The 25,583-nt window shown below is 39.2% G+C and overlaps 1 protein-coding gene across 4 annotated transcripts in view; it reads right to left on the bottom strand.

The window, feature by feature from the left end:
• Positions 1–3,281: 3,281 nt before the first annotated feature.
• Positions 3,282–25,583, bottom strand: part of HMGCLL1 (3-hydroxy-3-methylglutaryl-CoA lyase like 1) — a 41,318-nt gene continuing 19,016 nt past the window's right edge. For 3 of the 4 annotated variants that reach the window (XM_089694138.1, XM_089694139.1, XM_089694140.1), the window contains 5 exons: positions 24,454–24,602; positions 12,759–12,822; positions 10,491–10,679; positions 9,187–9,312; positions 3,282–3,487 (listed from right to left, as the gene is read on the bottom strand). In XM_089694138.1, coding sequence (XP_089550264.1) covers positions 3,386–3,487; positions 9,187–9,312; positions 10,491–10,679; positions 12,759–12,822; positions 24,454–24,602 — 630 coding nt within the window. In that variant the 3' untranslated portion in view covers positions 3,282–3,385. The remainder of the gene's footprint in view (positions 3,488–9,186; positions 9,313–10,490; positions 10,680–12,758; positions 12,823–24,453; positions 24,603–25,583) is intronic. The other variant, XM_089694141.1, reaches the window with a different exon arrangement.

The following is a 25,583-nucleotide window of genomic DNA, read 5'->3' as shown; positions in this document are numbered from 1 at the left end:
ATTGAGACGGGGATGAGGCTGAGTTGGGAACTGCACACAGAAGGTTTTTTACCTTCATGCATGAAGTTAAAAACCTTCAGCTTGTATAACCACTTTAAGCAGAAGTTAAAAAGCTCTGTTAAATTCTGAAAGTAAGCATTTAATGAGGCAGGAGAAGCCTCAGTTAGTTTGAAAGGATTTGGCCTTGAGTTTACTATCTCTTTTGGCAAAAATATCAGCAGATGGAGTTGACCTTTCTCTGCTTTACAAATTCAGAAACCTATTCAGCTCAGGGCTGGATTGAGTTGTAAATGTTATATTGATCTAATATAATTCCTCCTTAAAAATGTCCCACTATAAAGAGCAAACAGTAAATCCTCTCCTGGAATTTATGCTTGCTACATCTATTGATTTTTTTCTTGAAAAGCTGAGATTTGCTCGGTCCACAAAAGTTTCTCATCATTTTCTTTTAGGATTCTTCAACTTAGCACCAAGTACCATGGTTCACATGAACCATCTGCAGTACCACTAGTAAATAATGCTCCTGTAAGCAGATGTACTATGAAGGTGTCAAAACATTTAGCTGTAGTTAGCAGTACCGTCACTATTCTGCAGCAAGACCCGCTAAACACAATGGGGTTGATTTACCAATGGCAAATAGACTGTTCACTTTACAAAGGAAGTATTCCTTAGAGTTTAGTGAATTTTTTTTTTTTACCTTGCACTTGACTGGGTATTCATTTTAAAAGTGAATTACACCACATTCACTAAGCTCTGGAGAAAATTCCCTTACACATTGCAACTTCTCTTAAAAAAATTACAGCCTATTTACCTTTAATAAATGAACCTCAGTAGGTGTAAATGATGCACCAGCATTCACAAAGTGTTAACAGTCTGTTGAAACTATTTAAAACTTTGTCAGATTTTCCAGGCTAAAGCTATTTTGCCTTTTAAAAACATTTTTCTGTGGATGGGGGAAAAGGCCAATTAAAGCCCCAAGTTACAAATGAGTGAAGTATGATCTGCAACTAGGGTATTTGTATCTGCATTTCTTTTAAAGTAAAATGACAACTTTTGAAGGTGGGCGTCTTCTAATCTCAAATCATGTAGGGAACTGTCTCCGAAAGCAGCATGAATCAATGAAACTGGGAGCATCACAGAAATATTCTAATACTATGATGTGCTGTTAATAAGATAAATGAAAAACCAGTTAACTCCTATAACAATAGAACATCAACCTCCATGTAAATATATCTTCAAATGTGTCCAATCCCTGGTCGCCAAGATGTTACTTCCTCCCAAGAAAGTTCAAAATATATATCTTTCTCAGCGTCCAAACAGTAAACGTCCCCAATTCACAACTGTACGCAATCTTTCTTTCCTTCCTAACTCTTTAGATGTTCAATTTTCAAAATCTTCAAAACGGTATCTTTCTCTTCATCTTTCACCCTAAAAAAAAATGAATATAAACAACACACAGTGCATTGCAATATCACATACATTTTGTAATAAATCACACTTCCAAAAATGTACTCAAATCCATGCCATAAATTCCACCAAGTGTCACCCTGTGTTATCTGAAATTTCTTCTCTTACCCTCTGAATATATCTTGTTCACCTTATTACAAATATTAAAATCTTTTCAATCAATCTTCCTCTCGTCCTCCTCTTCCAAGATAATCATACCCTCTAAGATATATATATATATATATATATATATATATATATATATATATATATATTGCAATACTACTAATCAGTGAGTGGCATATAGTGCCATTCTGTGCTCCTTATCCTCCACAGATTGTGACCACCAATAGGAAAAGTGATCCACCACCTTACAAACCATGCACCTTACCAGACTTATCAGTCAAAAAACCTTGGACAGAAAAATCTTTTCTTCCCAACAAATATCACTCTTGTTGTTTACACCAACGTCGGTATATACATCAAGACAAAATGGGCAAATATTGCATAGTAAAATCACAACCAGCTGTTTATTAAATAGAAAAGCGCTTACAGGATGAGATGTACATCAGTGTTTGTTATGTAGTCTCTATGAGTTAGACCTCATCCAAGATGGCTGCCACAAAACTTCCGGTTTAAGTCTGACGTCACTTGCTGATGCATTTCGTCATTAAGACTTTATCAAAGGATGTATCCGTCAGACATTCGGCCAGCTCATATACTATCCTTCCTCCCTACCGTGGCTGAAGATCGCCATCTTGTTTAAAGGCCAATGCATGAAATTATCCTGCACATCTCAAATGTATTAAAATAAAGTAAGTTAAATAAAATAAATGAATAAATAACTATCTTAAATACATAGTGTCAACCTAAACTATGAAATCAATATCTAAGGTCTACCAACCCTAATGAAGGAGACATAATGGGAGGAATTGCCAGCAATCCCTCACTACTGACATCTAGTGTCAGTAATACCAACGGCACGGATTTGAGTACATTTTTGGAAGTATGATTTATTAGAAAATTTACGTGATAAGGGTAATGCACTATGTGCGGTTTATATGCATTTTCTGGAGGGTGAAAGATGAAGAGGAAGATACCGTTTTGAATATTTTGAAAACTGAACATCTGAAGAGTTAGGAAGGTTTATCCTTACAAAAAATGTTGACTGGAAATCTCTAGAGGAAGTTAAAAAAAATAGTATCATATATGATTAAAAGAGAAGTGTGGGATTTGAAAAAAAAATTACCGGTACACACCTAGGTGGATGTAGCATCGATCTCATACTGCAGCTGTCCCCCACTGCCTCTACACCAAGAACTGAGTGATCAAAGATCGCTGATCACTCAGTTCTCAGTTTTCAGTGAGCAGAGAGCCAGTGACTGTCAGTCACTGACTCTCATCTCTGTTCCTCCAGCACTCACTGAAGCACCATGCTGAGAGGCTGAGCTAGTTGCTGGTAAGGCACTTGGGCAGATCTCTACAAAGCCTGGGCTGGCCCTGTGATGTCATCTGACAGCAGACTTTAGCCCGCTGTCTGCTGAATCTGGGTCATAGTGCAGAACAGGAGAAGTATGGCAAAAGAGCTTTGCCCAAACATCTCCTTTAACTTTGTTGGAGGGGGGAAGACATTGTAAAAAAAATGGTATCAAATATTTATTTAAGTTTGTAGGAGGAGGAAGACATCGTCCTGAATCTGAAGAGGGCTGTGGAATATATTTTATACTCCTTTTATCTCCATAAGTCGTCTACAATAGGACAGTAAACATTCTGGAGTTACTGCAGTCATACAAATTATTCTGACAACATAAATATGACAAACAAAATGAAGAGGATTACTGTATTGCATAACATTTTAATTACTTAAGAAGATAGTAATTTAATTTAGTGCTAGTTGTAACATATGCTGCAGGACAGTTCCTTTAACTAAGTAAACACATCATAAAGGAAATGTTGCCAATGCCACTTTGGAGTTTGTCTTCTTATTTAAGGCAGAGCACATAAACTGACCAGCTTCCATTACTTTGGTTTGATTAACTCCCTATAAAAAAAGAAGAGGAAATACATAAATTACAGAGAAATACCTGTATTCCTGTAAATGGCTTGAATTAGATCTTGTATACCAATTAGATACAATAATCAAATAACTATACAGTACAAACTGGGCTTTATGTTGTTTTAAGCATGTATGTAGTCTTCTATTATATCCTTACTTTTAATTTGGAGTACAAACTGGAGTTCCATTTTAAAATATTAACACTAACAACCATTTTTATCTATGTAATTAACTGAAGTAATCTTTTCTAGAGGTGGGCAACCTGTGTTCATATGGGTATGGGGTTTAGGAAAACATATTCAGCGGGTAAGGATAGATGAGTTGATGGTACTGAAGGTAGGCTCTTGAGCTGTCATTATATTCCTAGACTGAGCTTATCTATATATTAAGTCAAGACACTCAATACAAATGTTCTTGTTTTGGGTTAGTGATTTGAAAAAACAATGAGAGAGACTAAGGAGGGTAAGTACTTCCTAAAACAACCGAGAGATGTTTGCTCCCATAATTCAATCCTACTATTTGGTGTGCTTCCATAATGCTTTCCTAGCATATGGTTTGTTCCCATAATTTTATCCTAGCACTAGGTTAGCTCCTCTAATTCTATCCTAGGATATGGGTTTGTTCTCATAATTCTATCCTAGCATTGGGTTTTTTCCCATAATTCTATTCTAGCGTTGAGTTTATTTCCATAATTCTATTCTAGCATTGGGTTATCGCCTCTAATTCTATCCTAGGATATGGGTTTGTTCTCATAATTCTATCCTAGCATTGGGTTTATTCCCATAATTCTATTCTAGCATTGAGTTTATTTCCATAATTCTATTCTAGCATTGGGTTATCGCCTCTAATTCTATCCTAGGATATGGGTTTGTTCTCATAATTCTATCCTAGCATTGGGTTTATTCCCATAATTCTATTCTAGCATTGGGTTAGCTCCTCTAATTCTATCCTAGGATATGGGTTTGTTCTCATAATTCTATTTTAGCATTGGGTTTTTTCCCATAATTCTATTCTAGCGTTGGGTTTATTTCCATAATTCTATTCTAGCATTGGGTTAGCTCCTCTAATTCTATCCTAGGATATGGGTTTGTTCCCCTATTTCTATCATTGGGTTTATTCCCATAGCTCTATCCTAGGATTGGTTTTGTTCCCAAAACTCCATCCTAGCATTAGATTAGCTCCTCTAATTCTAGCCTATGATATGAGTTTGTTCCCCTAAGTCTATTCTATCTCTATTATAATCATTGGCTTGTTTTGCAATTGTCATTTGAAAAGACTGGTCTGACATTTACTATCCCAACCTGAAAATGATTATGCTCCACTGAATTATTTTACAGTAGTGTAGACTACTGATTTATTTTGCCAGCTAACCAGATGTGCTTTAATTGATTGATTGAACGATTGGGTGTTTGCATAGTATATTTCTAATGAAGCAGGAAACTATATGGTGAAATTCATAATCTGAAATCTAGGTTCAACATTTTCTGTGCATTAGAAGAATAAAATTCGGTTTTATAAAAGGATAAACATTTTTTTAACCTGGCTGTGCGCTCAAGCAGCTCTTAAATTTATTGCGCTATGGTGCTGTTTAAATTAAATTGTGCTTTCACTAGCTTAGAAGTGGCAGAGTGTGTGGCATGTCCAGCAGTTCATAATATTTCTGTTGTGACCAGAAAGCAGAAAGCATAGTTCATAAGTTCAGAAGAGCGATGAGCTCTGTTTACTCTCTGCTCGTTAACAGCTTGAGTGAAGAAAGCTCCCATTAGAATGGTAAAACAAATACATAAATTGGTCTTATGAGTGCTTGACAGAATGGCTTTGCATCTCAATCAGGGAGAGTCATCAAACAGACTATATGTTCATTTTATATAGTACAGATACACACAGCACGTTAAATCAGTCATAAAAGAAGCACTTTGAAATAGTAGCAATTCATGCTGAAATTGGCCTGTACATACAAACAGCCTCATTTATGTGCTGGACCTTCCAACCTGAGCTTTCACTGCCTGAAAATGCAGCAGGTACCTAGGATCTAATGAAACAGCTCCTGACGTTTTATAGATGTGCCAAACATTTGTGCTAACACCTGCACTTTCTTATAATAGGGATCTGCACTGTGGATGCTTACAAAAAAAATGTAAGCAGGGTGCAAAGGAATAAGTATCAGTGTTTCCTGTAGACACCAAGCAGCAGATCTTTTTCCCATTACTGACTTAAAATGCCTTGTTCTGCAATGTGTCTTCTGTGGGGATAGCCATCTTGGTAGAGGAACGGGGCTTTGCTTCCTAATCTCAGAGCTGCCCCTCCTGATGACTGGTAATTAGGGATGATATTTGAGTTCAGAGTGACGGAGGCCACGTGCACCTGTATGAACCTACTGCTACTGCAGCAAGAAGACATTCACTTAGTGGCATTATTACTACTACCACTAAATGATGATTTGCTGCTCTGCAGGCCACAGACTTCACTGGTTGCTGGAATGCAAGAACGCTAGAAACTGCACAGCATTGGTTGCTTAGATGCAGGGGGGCTGCCAGTATCCTAGCAACCAAGGATCCCTTTGCCTGTTGGCCTGTTTCAAATTGTAAACAAGCTGGAAAGCATCCCAACTGATGTCATTAACTAAATATGGTCTAAATCATATTTGATCTGTTACATCAGAGCGCGTCTCCAGCGAGCTTGCTGAATGAGAGTCACTGTGTTTGTTAGTGAGTTTTTGGGATCATTGTTCATTAAGATTGATGATGTATCAACATCACTGGACAATTTTAGCATGGATTTACAACTAGGGGCATTTTGTTTATGAGAGGGAGTTATTAACTACTTGCCCTCCTGAGGATTTACCCCCCTTCCTGCCCAGGCCATTTTTTGCGTTAAGGCGCTGCGTTATTTTAATTGACAACTGTGCGGTCATGCGACACTGCACCCAGATTAAATTTATGTCCTTTTTTCCCATGAATTGAGCTTTCTTTTGGTGGTATTTGATTGCCTGTGTGTTTTTTAGTTTCTGCGCTATAAAAAAAACAATTTTGAGAAAAAACAATATTTTTTACTTTTTGCTATTAAATATGTCCAGTAAAAAATTAAATAAATTCAAATTTCATCATAAATTTAGGCCACAATGTATTCTGCTACATGTCTTTACTAAAAACAATCCCAGTAAGTGTAAATTAATTAGTTTACGTGAAAGTTATAGTATTTACAAATGGCGGTATAGATACTGGAATTTAATTTTTTTTGTTTTACTAATAATGGCGGAGATCAGCGACTTATAGTGAGACTGGGAGGGCATTCTGACACTAGGGGGAACTGATTTGCTGTTACTGACATCCCCAGTGACACCAATACAGTGATCAGTGCTAAAAAAAAAGCACTGACACTGTACTAATAGCACTGGACAGGAAGGGGTTAAGATGAGGGGCGATCAAAGGGTTAACTGTGTGCTGGGAATGTTTCACTTGGGGGGGGGCGGTGTGTTGGTGCTTCACTGTAAGCACACTGCTCTGGATGGTTGTGCTGTGCACAGCCATCCAGAGCAGTGTGACCTAGCCGATAGGGAGGAGAACTGTTAGTAAACAAAGCAGCCCTCCTCCCCATTTGAAATCCCCGGTAATCTCCGGGTGGAACCCAGTGATTGACAGCCACGGACGCGAATGGCGCACGCGCACCCCTGACCCGGACATGCAAAATCACGTGTATATATAAGTGATTTTGCACACCCCTGCCACCCTGTAGCAGTATATCTGCTATAGTGCAGTGGGGATGTGGTTAATAAAAGCCACTGTGCCATGGTTGTGGGGAAGAAGCCCTTGTCCCCCTCAACATAGGAAAATGGTCCCTTGCCCCTGACATGGTACCTTTTCCATGTTGATGGCATGCGGCATGGTATGGTTCAGGAGAGGTGGACATATGCTTGCTGACCCTCTCTTTCCTAGCCAGCCAGGCTGCATGCTGAGCTAAGCCTCTGGTATGTTTTTTGGGGAGACTGCACAGCTTTTTATGGGATTTTTTGCATGTAGCACCACCCGTGAAATCCATAGCAGACTCAAAGGCAGGAGTACTCAACTCATGTCCTGCAAGCCCTCTGATGTGGTCCATGACCTCAAACCATGGAAGTGCATGCCCATGCTCTAGGATGGTGGTTTGACAAGCCAAGATCATGATCAATGGGTTGCCCAGCCGCCATCCCACAGCATCAGAGTGCATATTGCTGGTGCCTATCCCAAGCCGAGTGATACCAACTGCATTCCACCTGGGACCTTTCTAACAGCCTGGAGAGCAATGCCAGCAGACGCTCGGTGTATTAAACATCATCTACACTGCACTTTTGCAATGGGCATATTATCCCCTATAATAAAGGGTTATTAGGCTGCTTTCCAGTAGGTTAGCTGCATTGAGCAATAGACTTCTATTATATCCTGTGAGTTTGGTGTGTTTTCTGTAAGAAATTTAGAGTAGATTTTGAAGGGTACTACATAGGCATAAATAAAATTTCTTCATGTTCACTATAACATAGCAAATGTTTACTTTTAGAGAGCAGAGCCACTTTAAGCTGTTGTCATAGGTATGTTGTGAATAATGCAAACTATGGCATGACTCTTAACACATTGGAAGGAAGGGTATGAGCTGCTGCAGCTCAATAATCTTATAAATACTAGTAAGGACCTTACTGTTGTATCTAAACTTATCAAATAAAATACATCAATTGACTGTAAAAAAAATAAGGCTTTTTTTTAAGAACAAAAAGCACTGTTTACAAGGTTCCCATGTCTTTTAAGACAGACATGTGGTTGTCTTTATCAGCATGTTGTGAATGAGCAGGGGTGTAAACTGGAGCAAAAGCGTAGCTCCTATAGAACAATACATTGATGTGAATGGCTTCTCTTTTACAAGCAATGTTGTGTTGTTCAGAGTCTTGTTTAATCTATGCCCTATCCAGGAAAGCTTAAAGGATAAGTTCACCTTTTGACCAAAAATAATAAATGCACATTTTTTTGCAGGTAAAAAAACGGGCATTTGTTATTTTTGGTTGCAGAAGCCTGTAAAGCATTGCATTAGTGATCAGCATATTGCTGGAGCCATGCAGGTCTCCTGCAGATCTGTCAGTATATCTGCTTGCCCATACAAGATTTACAGGCAAGCAGATATACTGACATGAAGAATCAATGAACTACCACAGTGCTCCGCAGTGCCCCAGTAGTTCATTGAGAACTACAAGCTGACAGCCACTAAGGCTGTCAGAACTTGTAGTTCATTCATTCACAGAACACTGTGAATGAATGACGCAGCCGAGTGGGCAGAGCCCCACACGGCTGTCCTGTTCTTAAAAAGTGACAGCTAGTACGGGGAATTTCTCCCCATACTGCTGTCACAGCAGGGGGGGCAGCGGCTGCAGAATTGTGAGCATGTTACAGGTTCCACCCTAAAAAATGGTGGAACATATAACATGTTCCCAAAAAGGTGATCTTATCCTTTAAACCTCTATTCAGAAGCCAGTAAATGATCCTATAATTAGCACAGGTGAATTCAATCACACAATACTGGAATTACTACAGACTGCTTTCAGTGTTACTTAAGAGGATGACCAGTCTGTTAGTTCCTATCATAGGGGCATTAAGCTTATGGGTTCTTTTAAAGTAATATAATAAACCATTAAACAAGCAAAAATATGCTCAAAGTATTACCGTGTGAATACCAAGTCCATTTAGCATATAAAGCACATCTTCTGTTGCAACATTCCCAGTTGAACCTTTTGCATAGGGACATCCACCAAGACCAGATACAGAACAGTCTACAACGCTAACTCCCATCTGACAGAGACAAATACATGAACATCAGATAAACAGATGATTTCATGTAATGGAACGGCATCCAAAGAAAGGAAATACAGGTGACTACCCATTTCCAGAGCTGGCTCAATGTGTGGCTCACAGCTACTTGTCATATGCACAAAAACTGAGGATTGAAAACATTTATTTTATGTATATTGTATCAAGCGGAGTTAGTAAAATGTGACCAAGATTCCCCCAGTGAAATCTGATCTTCAGTAGGAAAGGGTCTTTCCTGTAACATGAACCCTATGAAAAGGGTAAATATTTCCTCAATTTAACATTAAAGGATTGTAAACCCTCACCTTGTAAAACAACCCATTCAGTTTAAAGTAGAAATGAAAGCAAAACATTTATGTATACATTTAAAAAAAAAACATTATAAATACCCTTTTCCCTTCTTTATAAGTGATCATATTCCCTCTACATAATGATCTTAGAGAGATGGGAAAAGAGAAACAGCAGCACATTCATCTTCCCAAAGAATGGCTGTGCAGGGGAGGGAGGCGTATCAGCAGAAGTCTGGTCATTGGATTTACTCCCAGGACAGACAGAAAACTGACCACACTGTGCTCTCATGCCTAGTGTGGTCAGTTTTAATAGGAAATCAGAAGGGCTAGTAGAAACACCAGGAGTTCACACAAAGGAAACAATACAAAGATAATCTATAGGCTTCTCAAGCAAGAGGTAGTTAAAGTTGCAGCAGGTTTCTTTAGTCACCTGTACAAAAAATAGCAACCACCCCTAACAAGGTGCACATGAAAGGGCAGCACACATCACAAACAAAAGATTTCCCAGCACACTTACCAGCCAGCCTGCAAAACAACAAAATTGCCCTGTTTAACAGTTTACGTTAAAAATAGAGGGTTTGGGGTTTTCTTTGTTGCAAACAAAACCCTCTGTTTTTAACATAAACTGTTAGACAGGGCACTTTGGTTGTTTTGCAGGCTGGCTGGTAAGTGTGCTGGGAAATCTTTTGTTTGCTTGTAATGTGTAGGCGCCTCTGGACACCTGCACGTCATTCCTGCCAACAGTCAGCAGCTTTTCTTGTGTGAGACTCTAACTTCTTGCTTGAAAAATTCTACCTTTGTCAATATTGTCATATTTTGTTTTATGTTTATTGACCGTAAAGGCTGATTTTATTACTTAAAATGCTTTACCTGCAATGCTGTAAGAATATTAGCCAGAGCCTGGCCATAGGTGTCGTGACAGTGGACAGCCAGAGCATGAACTGGAATCTCTTTCACCACAGCTTCAAGCATTTTCTTCATGCTGCCTGGTGTTCCAACTCCAATAGTGTCTCCAAGTGAAATCTCATAGCAGCCCATGCTGTACAATCGTTTGGATACCTAAGTAACACATAGTATATAAGATAGTCTGATAAATAGTTCAATTTGAACCAGGGGCGGACTGACCATTTGGAAACTTGGGCACTGCCTGAGGGCCTGGGGTCAGTAGGGGGCCCCATGAGATACCCCTGGTACCTTTTTCATAGGCTTTTTTGAGTTTGGGCAAGGACACAGGGGCCCATAATCCCCTATTGCCCGGGGGCCCCATGAGTTGTCAGTCCGCCCCTGATTTGAACAAAGGAAGCAGTCATTTACTGTTTTTCGAATGAAATATAAACATGAAACTTCAATACTGCAAATCTACACAACAAAGTTTACTTTGTACAGTAGATTTTAAAGTGTAATTCCAGTTCAATTCTAACTAAGGCTAAATCTACTCGCACCCCTATTCTAAGCCTATTCTATCTACCCACGGGCTCACGGGCTTGAAGAGTCGAGCAACGATGATGTTAATTTTTACAGCACACAGCTCTGAAGGCACAGCACAGGCATGCTGTTCCTTCAGAGTGCATGTGCTGTTGCTGCTTTACAAGTAAATATCCCCTAAACTATGCACGTTTAGGAGATATTTACAGTACCTACAGGTAAGCCTTATTATAGGCTGTAGGTACAAGTACAAAAAGAGACTTTGAAAAATAGAAGCTTGTGAGCTGCTTTGTGAGGGATGATTATTACTGAGTGTTGATTGTGAGTCTCCTGCACCCGGAGCAGACTGACAACTCATGGGGCCCCCGGGCAATAGGGGATCATGGGGCTCCTGTGTCCTCACCCACACTCAAACCACACCCAAAAAAGCCTATGAAAGGTACTATGGTCATCTCATGGGGCCCCCTACTGACCCCGGGCCCTCGGGCAGTGCCCGAGTAGACGAATGGTCAGTCCGCCCCTGCCTGCACCTAACACATACTCATACTAGTGTGCCAAACCAATACTATTTACCAAAATGTGCCACGCTTCACTTATAAATGCTCAAAATAAATGATATATGCATACAAATTGCTACTATTTATATCAAAGAAATATGAAGATAAAATTAGTGAATCAACCAATACCAATTTCCCAAAAACAGTGTCCAAAAACAGTGTCCAAAAACAGTGTCCATATAATTGTCAAAAACAGCCAAAAAAAGAACTCCATATATAAACTTCTTCAAACGTGCAAAGTTCACTATGTGATAAAATATGCCTCTTGATTGATTTTTTGTGTGAAAAAAACTTTCATTTGTGTGCTCCCCCAGCGGTTGTGCTCTCACCTCATTCCCCCTGATGAAGCCACGTGATCGGTGGCATAACACGTAGGGGAAAGGCTTTCATTTCATAATGCTCGATGGTTCCATACTGACACCAGCTGGCAATTTTAGGATTTTCACCACTGAAAAAATCTGGAGGATACATTTTGTGCACAAAGTGATTTATATACAGAGTATATGTGAGTGCAATACTTTTATTAATAAATGATTTTAAAAGGATGATACGCTATGATGTGATTTATTTCTCTATATCAACCACCGTGGAAGGGGAGCCCATCGATTGAGTGGAGGAGGACCCCAAACAGCAAGATACCATCCCATCCATACTTTGGCCCATTTAAAGGGATACAAGCTTTATACGACCTTACTTAACGGTTTGGTCATATACTCGAGGTGAGAGCACAATCGGTGGGAGAGCAAACAAATTAAAGTTTTTTTCACACAAAAAATCAATTAAGAGGCACAAGATATTTTATTCCACAGTGAAATTTGCATGTTTGAAGATGTTTATATATGGGACCTCTTTTTTTGACTGTTTTTGACAATTATATGGACACTGTTTTTGGGAAATTGATATTGGTTGATTCACTTATTTTATCTTCATATTTCTTTGATATAAATAGTAGCAATTTGTATGCATATATAATTTATTTTGAGCATTTATAAGTGAAGCGTGGCACATTTTGGTAAATAATAAAAAAAGAGACTTTACTACCACTTTAAATTACTAGTTATTGCTATTTTTTTCTTTTTCTGTTTTACCTATAAACAGATCATCCAGTTAATTTCTGAACTAGCAATGTAATTGCAAACCAAAGAGAAAAACTTACTTCTGCCACTTTATGAGCTTCAATATTTCCTTCATAAGGACAGCCTAATGCACAAGACACATATCTGTAAATAGAAATATGCAGTGTTTAGCCATCAGATCCTAATGTATTTACATATGCTTGATGGCCCATATACTTCATAAATATTAACTTGCATTTGCACGCATAATCAGGAAGCCTGGTAGGTGCTATTAACAGGCATGGTGTTCCACAATTCAAATTTGTTGCAGGTTCCATATGATGTTTGATGTCAAGTATTTTGGCACATTAAATGTTTTTCATTACAATATTTCCGTTTAGCCTTCTGTTTCTGGTTGAAATGTTTATTATTGACATCTGTGTAGAATACTGAATCTTTTCTATGAGCCTTTCCACTTCCAAAAGGCGGCATTGTACAACACATATTTATTATCTATATGAAACTTTTCATCGACTTTGTAACATAATGCTGTCTACAATTTCATCATGTGTGCTATAGATTATTTATAATTTAAATCATTGCCTGTTTTCTGCCAGAGTTTTATTTCTAACAGGAGTGCAAAACAAAATATTTAGAAGATGCTATATCACACATTAACCATTAACCAACAAAACCAACACTGATAGAAAACTGTTCAGCTATTGTGAATGGCCTAAAATTAATTCACAGACTTACACATCTTTCTTTCTCATTATATGTCCCACATGTCATCTCTTCTAAACTAGCTTTCCATAAGTACAATGCCCTTTCCAAAACAGCCCTGGAGCCTACTATAACTAAAGCATCCCACCTGCTAGCCAGCATAGTTTTTGCAGTTTGCGAAAAGCCAGTTTACAGTGATGATGATTGCTAACAGTGGTACACCTTTATACCTCAAATTGTGTACAGTGAAGGAAATAAGTATTTGATCCCCTGCTGATTTTGAATGTTTGCCCACTCAAAAACAAATGATCAGTCTAAAAATCGAATGGTAGGTGTATTGTAACACTGAGAGACAGAATAGCAACACAAAATTCAAAAGAAATGCATGTCTAACAAATGATGAGCTGATTTACATGTTCATGAGGGAAATAAGTATTTGATCCCCTTCACAAAACATGACTTAGTACTTGGTGGCAAATCCCTTGCTGGCAATCACAGAGGTCAGATGTTTCCTGTAGTTGGCCACCAGGTTTGCACATATCTCAGGAGGGATTATGGCCCACTCCTCTTGGCAGATCCTCTCCAAGTCATTAAGGTTTGGTGGCTGACATTTAGCAACTCAAACTTTCAGCTCCCTCCACAGATTTTCAATTGGATTAAGGCCTGGAGACTGGCTAGGCCACGCCAGGACCTTAATGTGCTTCTTCTTGAGCCACTCCTTTGTTGCCTTGGCCATGTGTTTTGGGTCATTGTCATGCTGGAACACACATCCAAGATCCATTTTCAATGCTGTGGCTGAGGGAAGAAGTTTCTCACCCAAGATTTGATGGTACATTGCCCCGTCCATCGTCACTTTGATGCGGTGCAGTTGTCCTGTCCCCTTAACAGAAAAACACCCCCAAAGCAGAATGCTTCCACCACCATGTTTGACAGTTGGGATGGTGTTCTTGGGATCATAGGCAGCATTCCTTCTCCTCCAAACACGGCGAGTTGAGTTGATGCCAAAGAGCTCGATTTTAGTCTCATCTGACCACAACACTTTCAACTAGTCCTCCTGTGCATCATTCAGATGTTCAGTGGCAAACTTCAGATGGGCCTGGACATGTGCTTTCTTGAGTAGAGGGGACTTGCGGGCACTGCAGGATTTCAATCCTTGTCGGCGTAGTGTGTTACCAATGGTTTTCTTGGTGACTGTGGTCTCGGCTGCCTGGAGATCATTGACAAGATCCTCACGTGTAGTTCTGGGATGATTCCTCACTGTTCTCATGATCATTGACACTCCACGAGGTGAGATCTTGCATGGTGCACCAGACCTAGGGAGACTGACAGTTGTTTTGTGTTTCTTCCATTTGCGAATGATTGCACCAACTGTTGTCACCTTCTCATCAAGCTGCTTGGCAACAGTTTTGTAGCCCAGTCCAGCCTTGTGTAGGTCTACAACCTTGTCCCTGACATCCTTGGACAGCTCTTTGGTCTTTGCCATGGTGGAGAGTTTGGAATCTGATTGATTGCTCCTGTGGACAGGTGTCTTTTATACAGGTAACAAAATGAGATTAGCAGCACTCCCTTTAAGAGATTGCTTCTAATCTCAGCTTCTTACTGTATGAAAGACACCTGGTAGCCAGAAATCCTGATGATTGATAGAGGATCAAATACTTATTTCCCTCATGAACATGCAAATCAGTGCATAATTTGTTAGACATGCATTTCTTATGAATTTTTTGTTGCTATTCTGTCTCTCAGTGTTACAATACACCTACCATTCAATTTTTAGACTGATCATTTCTTTGTGAGTGGGCAAACATTCAAATTCAGCAGGGGATCAAATACTTATTTCCTTCACTGTATTTGAGTAGTTAAATTGGTTTGTTCTTATTTTATTATAGGCATTTATACAGGATCTTCAATATACTAAGTGCTTTATTGTACGTTTCCATCAGTCCCTGCTCTCAAGTAGCTTACAATCTAAGGTCCCTACCTCACATTCATAAGTATACATACTAGGGCCAGTTTGGACAGAAGACAAATAATCTACCAGCATGTCTTTCACGTGTGGGAGGAAATTGGAGGAAACCCATGCAGGCACAGGGAGAACATGCAAACTCTGGCATATAGTCCCATAGTTGGGATTCAAATCATGAACCCTCTTGCTGCCAAGTGGAAGTGCTAACCAATTAGCCACTGTGCATTAGCATAGCCCTTTAATGCCTTTAAAGTGGTATTAAACCAGAAAAACCATAATCTATTATATTGCAGATTACTATTAGATGTATTCATTTTCTTCGTTTGGCTTTCTTTTTTCCCCCTTGGTGATCTGGTTAGCAAGTCTGTTGTTTTTAAATAAAATAAGCTGTCCTAAAGATATAGCAGTTAGGGGGTTGAGGCAAACCATTTACCACTGATAGAGGTTCTTACAATGGTCAGCTTTTAATAATTCATGTGATATCTTTATCCCATCAGGAAAAAAAACTGTTGCTGTAACTGCTTAAAAGTGGTAGTTGGAGTTTGTCTTCAACTTGGTAGTGTATCTAAATCTGCTAGCTCATCCTGACACTCCCCCCCAGATTAACCACTTCAATACCAAGCCCTTTTACCCCCTTCCTGCCCAGGCCAATTTTCATGTTTCAGCGCTCTCACACTTTGAATGACAATTGCGTGGTCATGCAACACTGTACCCAAACTAAAATTTTAGCTTTTTCTTCACACAACTAGAGCTTTCTTTTTGTGGTATTTAATCACCACTGGGGTTTTATTGTTTGCTAAATTACCAAAAAAAAGACCAAAAATTGTGAAAAAAACACGTTTTTTTTTAGTTCTGTTGTAAAAGTTTGCAAATAAATAATTGTAAATAATAAATAAATTTAGACCAAGATGTATTCTGCTACATTTCTTTGGTGAAAATAACCCAAATTAGTATTTATTATTTAGTCTGTAGGAAAGTTATAGAGTTCACAAACTATGGGATATATCTGAAAATTGATCAATCCTGAAGTACTGACAGCCAATCTAATTTCTTGAGGCCCAGAAATGTCAGAATAGTACAGATATCCCCAAATGACCCCTTTTTGCAAAGTAGACAGTCCGACGTATTTCATAAGAGGCATGGCGAGTTTTTTGAAGTTGTAATTTTTTTGTCATCATTTTTTGGAAAATGAAGAAATTTAACAAGTTATTTTCACAATTTTCTTTTTACATACTGTCACCAGTGCAGTACAGCATCAGCATATAACTGGTGTGGCAGTGATCAGGGACACTGACTGGTGACAGTACGAAAAAAAATATTTTTTAAACTATTTTTTAATTTATCTTTTTATTTTTTATTAAATTTTTTCTCTTTTTTTAAGATTTTTTTTTCATATTTCACTATGACCAAAGTAGTATAATGTTACCATAGTAACATTGTACTACTTTGGGGAAGTGATCAGTATTTCTTTTTTTTACACAATTTGATTGATTATAGCAAATAATTTCTTTGCTATAAGCAAGCATTTAAATGAATGACATCAAACAATTCAAGTTTTTTTTGTTGTGATTAGCTATGATTGGCCACGGCTAATCACATGACACAGATGGGCTGTGATTGGCCCAGTCCGTACATGTGATCGCTGTGACCATTCACAGCTAGATACACTTGTATACAATGGATGGCATGAAAGAAAGCCATCCATTGTATACAATTGTCATGTGACCTTCAGGTCACATGGTACTGGCAACGGGGCCGGTACACAGATCTGTCATTGGCCTTATCCGAGGTACACGGCAGGTGACAGATCTCGCTACAGCGCGGCCCTGCAGGCATGTGCAAAGCGCGATCTGGGACAGACGTCATATGATGCCCTCTCAGAGTGTTCGCCCAGCCGTCATTTGACCTTAGGCCAGGCAGCAAGTGGTTAAGCATTCTCACATGATCTCTGCAATGTTTGCAATATCTCATCTGATAGCCACCACCGTCTAGTGGTCAAAATGTTGTATTTTGCTGAAATCTTGTAATAAAAAAAAATACAACAAATGGGCACTAGATGGAGCTGATTATCATTTTACAAATAAAATGATCATTCAAGGCACCTGTGCAAATGCCTAAGACATCCCCATGAAATGTATATAAAGCTCAAACTTCTATTTTTTGGATTGGGTTTGTAAGCATTAACTATAGTCAGTATTGCTGCCAGAAAAATTCAACCTTTCTCTTTTTTCCTGGTATACATTATCACTGAAACAGAAAGAGATGGAAACCCCATATTTTACAGCTGTCACTAGACAAAGTGGTGATGCGAAATAGTCAAATGGGCTCACTTGTTCTGCTAAGAACTGTCCTACAGGGGAATTCCCTTCACTTTGTAGATATCCTAAAACATCCTGCTCCATTCAATGATAGTGAAGGGAAATCTTGTCAATGGGACACAAACAGCAACATTTAACTGGTAGAGGTTTAAACTCTTCTGTACTGTAAAGCTGGGTATACACTTAATCAAATGTTAGAAGCAAACAACATCATGAACTACTTTTGAATGACATTAGAATGTTCTGAGAATTTTCGTACAAATTTTCCTAAGAATTTTAGTACACATTTTTGTTCATATTTCTACTAGTGTTTACCCAGCTTCATTTAAGAAAATAATTTTGGCTTTACATACATATATTCAATAGTTACACTCTATTTAAACAATTCTGAAGGGGATTATGTCATGGCCAGACTGAGATTCTAGAAACACTAATCATTGTGTAAATCTGAGGATGTGAATATGTTAATGTGCTCATATAATGAAATTACGATAAGCATGGTGAAATAATAAACATGTGTTTTCAGAACATGTTTTATAAACATTTCTCATAAATGACTCCATCTTATTCTTACATTTTCAGCAAAACCAAGGACAGTATAAAAGAGCAGATGGCCCACATGGCTAAAACGTGTTGTTTTTCACAAGGACTCAGCAACATATTGTATACAATAGTAAATGTACAGATTAAAGACCTGGACTTGATCCAGAAAGTGTAAACAGCCCTTTATCCTTAATAGCTGCACACATGGAGCGTGAGCTTGAAAGTATGAGTTATGAGACACAAGATATGTACTTTTAAAAAAATGGATAAAGTGGCCACAATTACAGCTGAAGATCCAAATAAAAGTTATGTAGATGTTTATGCGTATGTAGTTGTGAAATACAGAAGGAATGTATTGCAATATGACAAAAAAGTATTAGCTTCAACTATTAAGAAAAACAAAGCCATAAGCTAACTTTTGATTTGCATGTGTATTAATGTCAGCCTTCCTGTAGATGTCACTCTAGTGCTTAGCAATACATGTCTTTGGAATGAACAATATATGTTCCTTATAGAACAAAATTGCCACAGTGTGTCATACGTTTATGTCAATAAGCCTTTACCTACAGAATATAAATCACTTGTTCTGCCTTCCACAAATTACAAATACACCTGAAATTTGTGTTTTTCAAAATTCCACATTACACAATGAGGATATTAAAAAAAAAATAGATGCTGTTAGATAAAGAATCCTAAGAGAATAAGGAACTAATACATATTAGGAAGCCCTTTACGAAACAACTTATTTGCTGGTTAAGCACTCTATTTTGTATTTGTCTTTACTATTCTGTTCTGCACCGCACCATGCAAATTTCTCCTCTATATTCCGAAAAAAAAGAAAGAGATCAAAAGACATTTAAGAAAAATGTAAGAAGTCACAGCAGATATTGTTCTGGCACTCTTTAATATTGGAATATGTGAATATATTAAAGTTGTTGGCAATTAAAGACACTATGGCATTTGATTAAACTGTTCATGGAAATCTGTCATAAATGTTTCTTTTTTTTTTACCATTCTCGGGTTTAAAACAACCCTTTGTTAAAAACTGGGGTGTAATTATTAGATGTCCCTTGATTGGGGTTTTTGGTGATTTCAGTTTATCTTTACTGCAGTTTCAATAGTTTGCTTGAAGCTAGGAAATAAGAAAAATACTGGGATAGATTGTCATAGTTAAAAACTGATAGAAGGATCTACAATTGTGGCAAAGTTGCCCAATCCCCATTGTCCCCATATAAACTTCAACACCTACCTACCAGTGTATGCTAAGATGGAAAAGTACAAGATCTGATTAGGGTAGAGGGCACAGTACAGGGTCTGATGAGGGTAGAGGGCACAGTACATGGTTCTATGAGGGTAGAGGGCGCATTACAGGTATATAGTATATGATTCTGGCCCATTACAAGGTCTCATGAGGGTAGAAGGCACAGTACAGGGTCGGATGAGGGCAGAGGGCACAGTACATGGTTCTATGAGGGTAGAGGACACATTACAGGTACAGTATATGGTAAGCTGGCCCATTACAAGGTCTTGTGAAGGTAGAGGCTCTGAGGACAGTAGAAGGCACAATACAGGTACAGTGTATTACAGGCTGGCACAGTACAGGGTAGGATAGGTGTAGAAGTCACAGTATAGATATTGTTGCAATCTGTATATAGTGATCTGGTATATGAGGGTGATGTACCTCCATCCCTCATGATATAAACCAACAATACATTCCAAATGCCCATGTGACTTTATATGAGGTACAACACAAACAATAGTATAAATGTATGAAAACAAATATTTTAAAACGTTACTAAACTGATGATCCTGCATTCACTATATCTGATCTCCCATAGTGCACAGAACATGGAAATGCAATTATTTTAGTAAATATAAACTGCTAAATACCTTTTTTCATCAGCAGTTAGAGCAGTCTTGTGACTTCTATCAGTGTCCAGCTGTGCACTGGTTAAAGCTTGTAGGAGGAGTTTTCATTCTGCTCTGACTGTCCTATGAGGCTGCATAACATCTGACCCTCTGTCTGGACACTGCTGATTGGCTATGTGCTGATCACATGCACCTTTCCAAAGAAAGACTAGAAACTTTCTAGCAATACTCACTAAACTGAGCATGTGTAGAGTGACTCCTAGGGCTCTGTACTATCAGCAGATGGATTAGGGACAGTAGAAGAAGGGGAGGATCAGAGAAGACAGGATAAACATCCTTTTTACACAATGCAGAGGATTAACCCCTTAGGTTCCACAGTGAGTATAGCAAGCATGCTTTACTGCATATACAAACTGATTCCTACTGTTGTGGGTTAAGTAACACTTTATTACGACAATTATATATAAGACATGCCTCTGTGAAAAGAAATAGCTTATCTGATATCATTGTAATTAGAGTTCCATATCTTATGCACAAATATTTGTGTTAGAATTCCACAGAATAACAAAAAAATGTCAAGATGCAGTGCATCCCAATTCTCAACATGTTTCATCATCAAGAGTAGATGTTACTGACATGGTGTACACAAGCTTAAAAACAATTATAATTATTCAAGCACAAGTTCCTGATATTTCCTGCAATCCCCCAAAGTAAAACCCTAAAACCTGTGCTGACCTCATAATAGAGTGCTCTACTAATGAAGGGGAGAGCAGCAGCAGGTGAGCTGCATTCAGCAAGTACTCCAACCCACACTGACCCATTGAGGCCTGGGCCAAATATGGGAGGACTACCTTTCCCCTTATTAGCGTCCCTGGAGGTTGATTTACTAAAGGCAAATAGGCTGTTTACTTTGAAATTGAATTTTCTTTTACCCTAGTGAATGAGGTAAAGCTCTGTTGACTTACATCATTCAATCATGTGCAAGCAAAAATACCCTTTTTCCCTTGAACGTGAATGTGTATTTTTTGCAAGGTGAATTTTTACCACACTCACTAATCTTGGGAAAAATCCTTTGCAAAGTTAAAAGTCATTTGCAAAAAGAACAGCCTATTTATTGTCAACCCCAATGACTTGCTTACCTGGAACAAGTATGCAACTAGGAAAGTCAAAGTTCCTCCTACGCATACATGGTCCAAATCAATGATTCAGGAAGCAGTAGGAAAGAAAAAAAAACCTGATTATAAAAAAAAAACTTTTAAGTTTACTTTAGGAAAGACGCACATAATGACACCAATTATGTGAATGTTGCATTGTGTGTTTTAGACTTAAATTGAAAATATACACAGACAAAAGGAAACAGTAGCATGTCGCTACATCAAGGTAATGTATTGATGTAAATGGGACTTTCTGAAAACAATTGATTTTCTCCTAACTACGCTTTAGAAAGTTCACCAACATGCATGACAAAGCTTCTTGTCTGAAAGATACCTACAATAGTCAGATAAATGAATTGCTAAAACAGTAGAAAACTGTTTGGAATAATGATAGCAAGGTCACTCTCACCTGCCAAAACTTTATACAATAACCTATTATACTAAATTGTAGTGAAAAATTGCAGCGCTAATTAGAACATAAAGTCCGTTCACAATAAGATAGATGACAACAAAGTCCATGTAGGTTTCCCATATACAGAAATGAAGAGCCATGCATAGGAAAGGGATTCCAGTCCGAAAAGGGGACCACCACCATACATCCAAATAAACTGGCCTATTACCAAAAGTGTTGACAGCTGACAGGTTGGTCAACATAAGCAGTAACATAAATCCAGCAGGTGCTGCAACTGGTTCTTGTATAGGAAACGCTCACAGGGTCATCCAAGTTATTCCTCCAAAAAGAGTTTCAAATGGCAAACACCCCATCAGGCCACCAGAGCACCACATGAATAGAAGAACTGCCAACACACAGTGTATTAAATTCAAAGGGACAAGATGGTCACTGTCCCTCAAGAGAGCAATGATGTCACACAGCATGGCTCCACCCTGCGCGTTTTGTCCTCAACAGACATCATCAGGGGCACGGCCTGAGCGATGCATCGCACGATATAAATAGAGCCAAGAGGGACACTCCCCCTCATTAAAGGGCATTCCACAAACCGGAAACAACACCTCAAACCGGGAGATGGAGGCAGGAAATAAAAAACCTCCACACTACAATGCGTTCCACCTACAGGAAACGCAAAACCCAGTGGGGAGTGACAGCGGATCCCATTTAGCAGGGATCAGATTAATATATTGTCAAAAATGACGCCAAAAAAATGCCATACTAGCAGCAAATGGTTAGCTTTATTTTGGTTTAAAACCATATATTGTTCTTAGAGAACATTAAAACAATGAATTAAATAGAAAAAATTCAGGACAGTGTCATCTTGTGTCACAGATCAAAAATTACAACACATAAAAAAAGACTATAATACTCATAAAAAATACTTCTATCATTCACAAAAATATAAAATACAGTGTAATATAAAATCAACTATTATTAATGAAGGCATTTACATCCCACTCAATGTTGAGGCCAAAAGGAACATATGTCTTGAGGGAATATATCCATAGGGTTTCCAATTTGGAAAATTCCCTTCTAACATGATTGCCCCTCCAGTTCAATATAAACCTATCAGCAGCAACAAAAATGGTGCTCTGGTGGCCTGATGGGGAGTTTGCCATTTGAAGCTCTTTTTGGAGGAATATCTTGGATGACCCTGTGAGCATTTCCTATACAAGAACTCATTGCAGCACCTGCTGGAATTATGATACTGCTTACAGTATGTTGACCGACCTGTCCAACCTGGTCAACACTTTTGGTAAGAGGCCAATTTATTTGGGTGTATGGTGGTGGTCCCCTTTTCAGATTGGAACTCCTTTCCTATGCATGGCTCTTCATTTCTGTATATAGGAAACCTACATGGACTTTGTTGTCATCTATCTTATTGTGAACGGGACTTTACGTTCTAATTAGTGCTACAATTGTTCACTGCATTTTTTTCTCTGCCTATGTGTGCAAGATAATATAATAATGGATATGCTACAATATAGTTGAACATTTCCCTACAATTCAAGTGAAAATAATAATGAATATACCACAATATAATTGAAAAAGCTCCCCTACAGTTCAAGTGAAATCAAATCCCAAAAATTGTCCAAAATATCAAAAAGGAAACACCAATATGTCCCTCCTGTGTAATCAAGGAGTTCCTGTGAGCATCTTGATTACACAGGAGGGACATATTGGTGTCCTATTATTGGCCATTTTCACTAAGGGCAGATGAATCTATCTCCCTGTAAGGGACCGCCCGGCGGTACCACTAGCACTCCACTGATTGGATGTTCCCAGCGCACGGAGTCTAAGCCCCAGAGTACTTGTTCACCAGGGCCCCTGATGGTGGGGATGGACTTGGAGTACCCTGGGACCAGGTCATGACTACTGAGGACACCCGTCAGTGGTAGGGGTATTCGCCAGGGGCTCCCACGGGAGAGAGCCAGGTATGAGGAGGTCTGGAGACCCCGTTGAGAGGGATGGATGGATGGCTGAGCAAGTGCAAGGTCATACAAGCCGGGTCGGTAACTATGGGGACGGTGCGGTACAGAGCAGCGGGCAAAGAATAGTCGGGTCACACGCCAGGTCAGCAACAGCAGGTCAGATCCAATAGGGGGCATTCAGGAGAGAGGTCAGGCAAGCAAGGGTCAAGAACAGGAGAAACAGCAAGGTCAGGGCACAATCCGGGTCAGCAACTTACTTTGACAGGTTAACAGGTTCACAGGATTCAGAAAGACCAAAAGGCACTGAATGACAGCTTAGGGCCGTTTAAATATCCCGCCCTGCGCTGTCATTGGTGCCAGGCGCGCGCCCGTGGTCTCTACTGCGCATGCGCGAACCTGGTTGCCGCGGACGGCCAAGTCCCGGCGCCCGCGTACAGGGCGGTGTACTGCGCCTGCGCCGAGCCCAGCGGTGCGGCGATCTCCGACACTCCCTTTACTTTCTGGAACATACTGAGTGGCCTGCCTCCTGGAACATGTGACAGTGCATCATCTGAGTGGGAATGCACAAGTGATGTAAACTTCCCACGATGGTTCTGTGAGGCCAGGTTTACATTACCAGTACCTTATTCAGTCAGGCAATGATAAAAACAGTAATTGTAAAAATAAAAATATATTTGTTCAAAAATTAATGTAAGAATATTTCAAATCAGCATGTAGAGCTGTATACTGATGGGATTTTTAGTGAAAGAGGGGGAAAGATCCAGGCTGACTTTGGTCTACTTTAGATCCTGTAGTGGAAGGATCACTTTTAAGAGCTGAAAAAGATTAATAAATATATACATACCCACGTACAGGAATATTTATGCCATATGCTGATTGTATGATTTCTTCAAACCTTGACATACTTTCCTCAATGGAGCAGTTTATGTTCTTCTTACTAAATGTCTCAGATGCTGCACCAAACACAGACACCTCTTTAGCTCCTGCTGCAATCTGAGAAGGGACAACGCAATAGAACATGCATTTGTAAATATTCCCCATTTGGAAATTTAGAACAAATCAGCTTTAAATGCCAAGTAAAATGAATATATGAAATATATCGATGTGGGCTGAGCCACATTGTGGTATTTCAGGCTCAAGTACTATTGGCTCAATTGGGTTCAGGCAAACGTATTTAAATTGATTTATTACAAATTGATGGTTGACACAACATGTCAGTGACCACATTTAACAGTAAATATATATATATATTGCCAAAAATATTGGGACACTCATTCAAATCATTGGATTCAGGTGTTCCAATCACCTCCATGGCCACAGGTGTATAAAATCAAGCACCTAGGCATGCAGGAGCTCTCAGGAGCTCAGTGAATTCAAGTGTGGTGCTGTGATAGGTTGCCACCTGTGCAATAAGTCCATCCATGAAATTTCCTTGCTACTAAATGTTCCATGGTCAACTGTTAGTGGGATTATAACAAAGTGGAAGCAACTGGGAACAACAGCAACTCAGCCATGCAGTGGTAGGCCAAGTAAAATGACAGAGCAGGGTCAGTGCATGCTGAAGTGTACAGTGCACAGAAGTCACCAACTGTCTGCAGAGTCAATAGATAAAGACCTCCAAACTTCATGTGACCTTCAGATTAGCACAACAACAGTGCATAGAGAGCTTCATGGAATAGGTTTCCATGGCCGAACAACTGCATCCAACCCTTACATCACCAAGTGCAATGCAAAGCGTTGGATGCAGTCGTGTAGACCACGCCGCCACTGGACTCTAGAATGGTGGAGACATGCTCTATGGAGTAAAAAATTATGCTTCTCTGTCTGGCAATCTGATGGACATGTCTGGGTTTGGCGGTTTCCAGGAGAACAAAACTTGCCTGACTGCATTGTGCCAAGTGTAAAGTTTGGTGGAGGGGGGATTATGGTGTGGGGTTGTTTTTCAGGGGTTGTGCTAGGCCCCTTAGTTCCAGT

The sequence above is a fragment of the Staurois parvus genome, unplaced genomic scaffold (genome assembly GCF_062004578.1).
Source record: "Staurois parvus isolate SC_StPar_1 unplaced genomic scaffold, SC_StPar_1.0 ptg000652l, whole genome shotgun sequence".
Lineage (NCBI taxonomy): Eukaryota > Metazoa > Chordata > Amphibia > Anura > Ranidae > Staurois > Staurois parvus.
This window is presented reverse-complemented; position numbering and strand designations above follow the sequence as displayed.